General features: G+C 32.8%; 1 protein-coding gene across 1 annotated transcript; it reads left to right on the plus strand.

Annotated features, from left to right (window-relative positions):
- The first annotated feature begins 508 nt into the window (after positions 1-508).
- LOC112737757 (protein AGENET DOMAIN (AGD)-CONTAINING P1) lies at positions 509-1962 on the plus strand. Its single transcript, XM_025787821.3, has one exon. The coding sequence runs from the start codon at positions 914-916 to the stop codon at positions 1406-1408; it is 495 nt and encodes a 164-aa protein (XP_025643606.1). The 5' UTR covers positions 509-913; the 3' UTR covers positions 1409-1962.
- The last annotated feature ends 2817 nt before the right edge of the window (positions 1963-4779 follow it).

The raw sequence follows: 4779 nt of genomic DNA on the forward strand, positions 1-4779 counted from the left end.
TTTAAATGAAAAATAATTAGTAAGAGTGATAATGTGTAGAAAAAGATAGAATTTAAACTTTATTTTAATTTTGAGGGTTTAAAAATCTTCAACTCAAACCTTACATAGCCCTTAAATCTCTCCATTCCATCCTATCTAAGTATCTATAAGAAATAAATCTATCTTTAATCAAATACATTTAGTTTTTTCACATTTCATAATATCAGATATTTATGTATTATTACCAAATTGAATGCTTAATTTAGTGACAATAAATACTTATAAAAAAAATTAAATTTAAATATTCACTGTTTTCTTATATATCTGTAAACATGCACGTTATATCTTTTTAATTTTAAAATAAAAAGATTTTGAATTTTATCTTTTTAATATTTTCAAAAATTATATATATCTAAATTTATATAATTTGAATTTTAAAAAATAATAAAAAAGATTTAAATTTAAATTTAATTATATAATATCACATTATCAAGTGAATACATCTCTTGCCCTTGATGAAAGAAAAAGTAAATACTTTTCTCATTAGGAATGAATTAGAAGTGTAAAATATTCGGCAATATCCAGCAAAAGTAAAGAAGAGAAAATCAGATACGATTTGCGATACAACATTGAATAACAATTACATAAAACTGGCGTGAGAATAAAGTCAATTTGTTTGGTTTCCTTCCCCTTCTCCAATACCAAAAGGCAAAAAGCTGTATAAGATCGTCAACAGCGTAACTAACTACCCACAGTTTCCCCCAAAAAACAAAGCAATGTCCAATCTCTAATTACAATCGACAAGAAACTCTCGACTCTCCCCCACCCACTGGTCCCAAAAATAACCACCTCAAAAGAAAATCAGATCACAACGTTTCTTTCTTTCTTTCTTGTTGGTTTCTTTCCAAATCTGATCTAATATTTTCTCGTTACGATGCGTCCACCGTTGAAGAGAGTCGATTTCCGTCCAGGCGACAAAGTGGAGGTTTGCAGTAAAGAAGAAGGCTTCCTGGGCTCATACTACGAGGCAACCATTCTTTCCCGCCTCGAAACCGGCCGTTACGTCGTCCGTTACAAGACACTCCTCCGTGACGACGCCGTTTCTGAGCCGTTAACCGAAACGCTCTTCCCGAGGGACATCCGGCCTTCCCCTCCGAAGGTATATTCCCGCGGCGAGTTCTCTCTCTACCAGGCAGTTGATGCCTTCGACAACGACGGTTGGTGGTCCGGCGAGATCACCGGCAGGCTTGGGCCTCACCATTACTATGTTTATTTCCGTACAACCAATGAAGAGATCGCTTATCCTTCTAATAAGATTAGGGTTCATCATGAGTGGGTTAACGGCGACTGGATTCTCTCCCAAAGAGAGCAACCACAGCCACAGCCACTGCAGAATCAGCAACAACAGCTAGGTCAACAATTCAATTGACTGCGTTGATCCACCGGTTAAGAATTCTTGGTAAATCAGATCCACTGAACAAAATTACAGAAAGAAAACGAAAGGAAAGGAAGTAGAATTTATATTAGTATCGTTAGTATTTGTTAATTTTTTAGGGTGTTCTTTTAAAGATTTTCGTTTATAGGTGAAGGACGGAACTGTTTCTTCGATTTGAAATCATGGACGGAGAGTTTTTTTTTTTTTTTTTTTAGTTTTCGTGGAAAAGAAAAAAGGGGATTGAATTTCTAGGGTTCGGAATTTCGTTGAAGAGGCCTCGTGTTCTCTTCATGCGTCGAATTTGGTTCACTTTTGTTAATTGGGATCAATGTCTAGTGTTATATTGGGGTCTTTTCTTTTTTCTTTTTTTTTTTTTTTTATAAAAATTGGGATTTTCGGATAGGTTGGAAAATTGTAAAGTGGGTTATTAGTTGACAGTTGATTGTTGTTTGGATTAATAGAACAAGTGAGAAACTAATGGGAACCTATCTCGGTTTCCAAATATATTGAATGTCTTTAAAGTTTGTGTAGAAACTTTATTTTGCTAATTGAATCTCCTGCCCCATTCAATACTATGTTAGATACCCTCTTAAATTTGGCTTAACACAGGCCCTAGTTTTCAATAGCAGCACCAATTTCTATTTGTAGCAATTTATAATGTTGTTCCTATTTTTGTTCTGTGTGTAATATAGTCAGAGTAAGAGACTTAACTATTATATTGGCTATGTATGGATATATGAAGCTTGATATGATAATTAAACTTGTCGTTGGTTTAACTAAATTAGGTCTCCACCTTGTGTAGTTAGACTGTTAGACTTTGTTAAAATTGGAAAAGAAGCTATGGAACTAATCAAACCAGATGTGATTTCGTTTCACATAATCATGATTGTATTGTAATGTTAATTCACAAGATCTTTCATGGGATTCTAAGATTTTGTTGGGTCCTGAACCTTGACTGGTCTTGGCTGCACTGTGCTCTTTGTTTTCTTTGTTCTTTCTTTTTTACTTTGCTATAAGACAGAGCTCTATAAATGGTTTACTGTTGAAACTGAAATAGAAATTTAGAGACATACTTGTCTTTAATCATTCATATCCAAAATTTGCAGATTTATTGGCTTCTTTCAATCAAAGGAACAGTATGATATATGGACTATGGTACTTATTAATTGTATGATTGTTTTTTAGTTTTGGAAGTCATGTAAATCTTGACCTCTTCAAGTTTTGTTAATGCTTAAAGAGGAAGTTGCCAAATTCTTACATTGCAGTTATCTGTGGTGTATGTTTGTCTAGTTTCAGCTCATGTTTCTTATTCTCTGAGATACAGTTAGGTACTTGGATTTCTTCATGCTATGATTCAGACCTATCTAAAATTCAGGTTAATAGTTAAATCACAACCACCACCCACTAAACATACTCAAAAGACAATGTAGTGAAAATTAAACTTGACATGTGGCGTATGAGTCATAACTCATAAGACATTGTTCTATATTGGTTTAGTTTAAATAAAGTGGCATTCCACTCAATTTTCTTTCATAATAAAGTGGTTCTCCTTTTGAACTACAGATAGAATGTATTTTAAAATGAATCATTTTATTTTGGGATTTAGTTTAGTATAGAAACAAAGATTCTAAGGAATACAAGCATATCTCTCGTGTTATATTAGGATTCAAAAAGATCTGAAGGGAAATTGGTGTTTTGGATTAACAATAACTCTCTTATTATTATTTGTTTGTGATCCAGCTGTACACAGAGCTATTCTTTACCCCTTTTTAAGTTATGTTTTTATTCCACGACATAGTTAAGAATAAATGCTTGGGAGCTAATCTATGTCAAGCCTTGATTGTGAGACACTATTAATGTGCAAGCTTGTAATTATTATCCATTCAGAAGAGAAGAAATCTCTTAAATATTAGTTGTTAGACAGAGTATACACTCAAATTGATCTTCAACGATTTTTAGATAGAACATTGTAATTTTTAATATATTTATATATCCATTAGATAAATTGATCCATTCGTCACTTTCGATAAAATTTAAAATACGCATGCTGAACAAATAAATATTCAGCAAATTTTATTATAAGACAATTAAATCTAAAAAATATTATTATAAAATAGAGTTAATAGCTAAATTTGTCCCTAAAAAATATTTCAATCTTCATTTTCATCCTTAAAAAATTAAATTAGTCAAAATAATCTCTCAATGATACAAGAAGTAGTCGCGTTAGTTCTTCCGTCATCGTAGCTGATGTGGTATGAGTCATTAAGTGACAACGTGGTATGAGTCGTTAAGTAACAACGTAACACACCTCCGACAGTACCTCATTGATGCCGACCAAATAAGTTAATTAAACTAACTCAATTTAGTGCCAAATGAACCTTAATCCCAATCTCAACTATAAACAACTTTTTCTTTCCAATGAGATGACATTAAGAGAGTTTAGAGTTATATATTCTGGGTATTTTGAAGATGATAAGAGAAGAAATGTTTAAAAGCAAACCATTTTTGATTGTTTATACCTTTAAAGTTGATTCTTCGAGAGAAAGGAAAGCATGTGCAGATCTCAAAAGACAGAACAATGCCACAAGAAGAAGAGCTTCTCCTCTCCTTGAGAACCCCATTGATCTCAAAGTAAAGTGATTTCTTCAAAATGAGAAAGAAGAGGAATTGAAGTGTTGAAGGCAAAATCCCATTGATGAACAATCCTGTATCAGGTGAGGTCCAAGAGGAAAAAGAACGAATTTTATAATAAATTTTGTTGGTAATTTATTTATACCACACACATATTACAAATTTTATGAAGTAAATATGAAATTGGTTCAGAACGAATTTTAAATTAGATACTATAGTCCTTAATAATTTTTATTATTATGGAAGTTATTAATAATTATTCTCGTCAAAGGAATTAGTTTCTCTATCTTTTTTTTTTTCAAAGGTAATTATTTTATTCAATTGAATAAAATAGACATTGTCCATTACTAGGATAGCAATACATGAATTGGAGATCTCCCAAAAGCTCTTTAACGAGCAAAAACGCAAAAGTTTAGGAAAAGAAGATGAAACACTCCAGCAGAAAAATTAAAGTATGTGGCCTTACATATCTTGAAGAAGATTGCTAGTTGAAGTAAGAATTTGTTCTATTCCTTCAGTATCATTTTCAAAGATGAGCCGGTTTCTTAATTTCCAGATTTGCCAACACATAATCGCCAGCATCTGAAAATCACGGTTGTTGCTTCTCCGCCTCTTGAGCTTGCCTACACTTTCCGACCACGTTCGCCAAAAGGAGAAGGACCCATCTCCACAAACCAACCCAGGTAATGAACTTCTAACCCAGGCCTCCTTCGATTTTTGGCAGAAGAATAAAC

Source organism: Arachis hypogaea, chromosome 13, assembly GCF_003086295.3.
Source record: "Arachis hypogaea cultivar Tifrunner chromosome 13, arahy.Tifrunner.gnm2.J5K5, whole genome shotgun sequence".
NCBI lineage: Eukaryota > Viridiplantae > Streptophyta > Magnoliopsida > Fabales > Fabaceae > Arachis > Arachis hypogaea.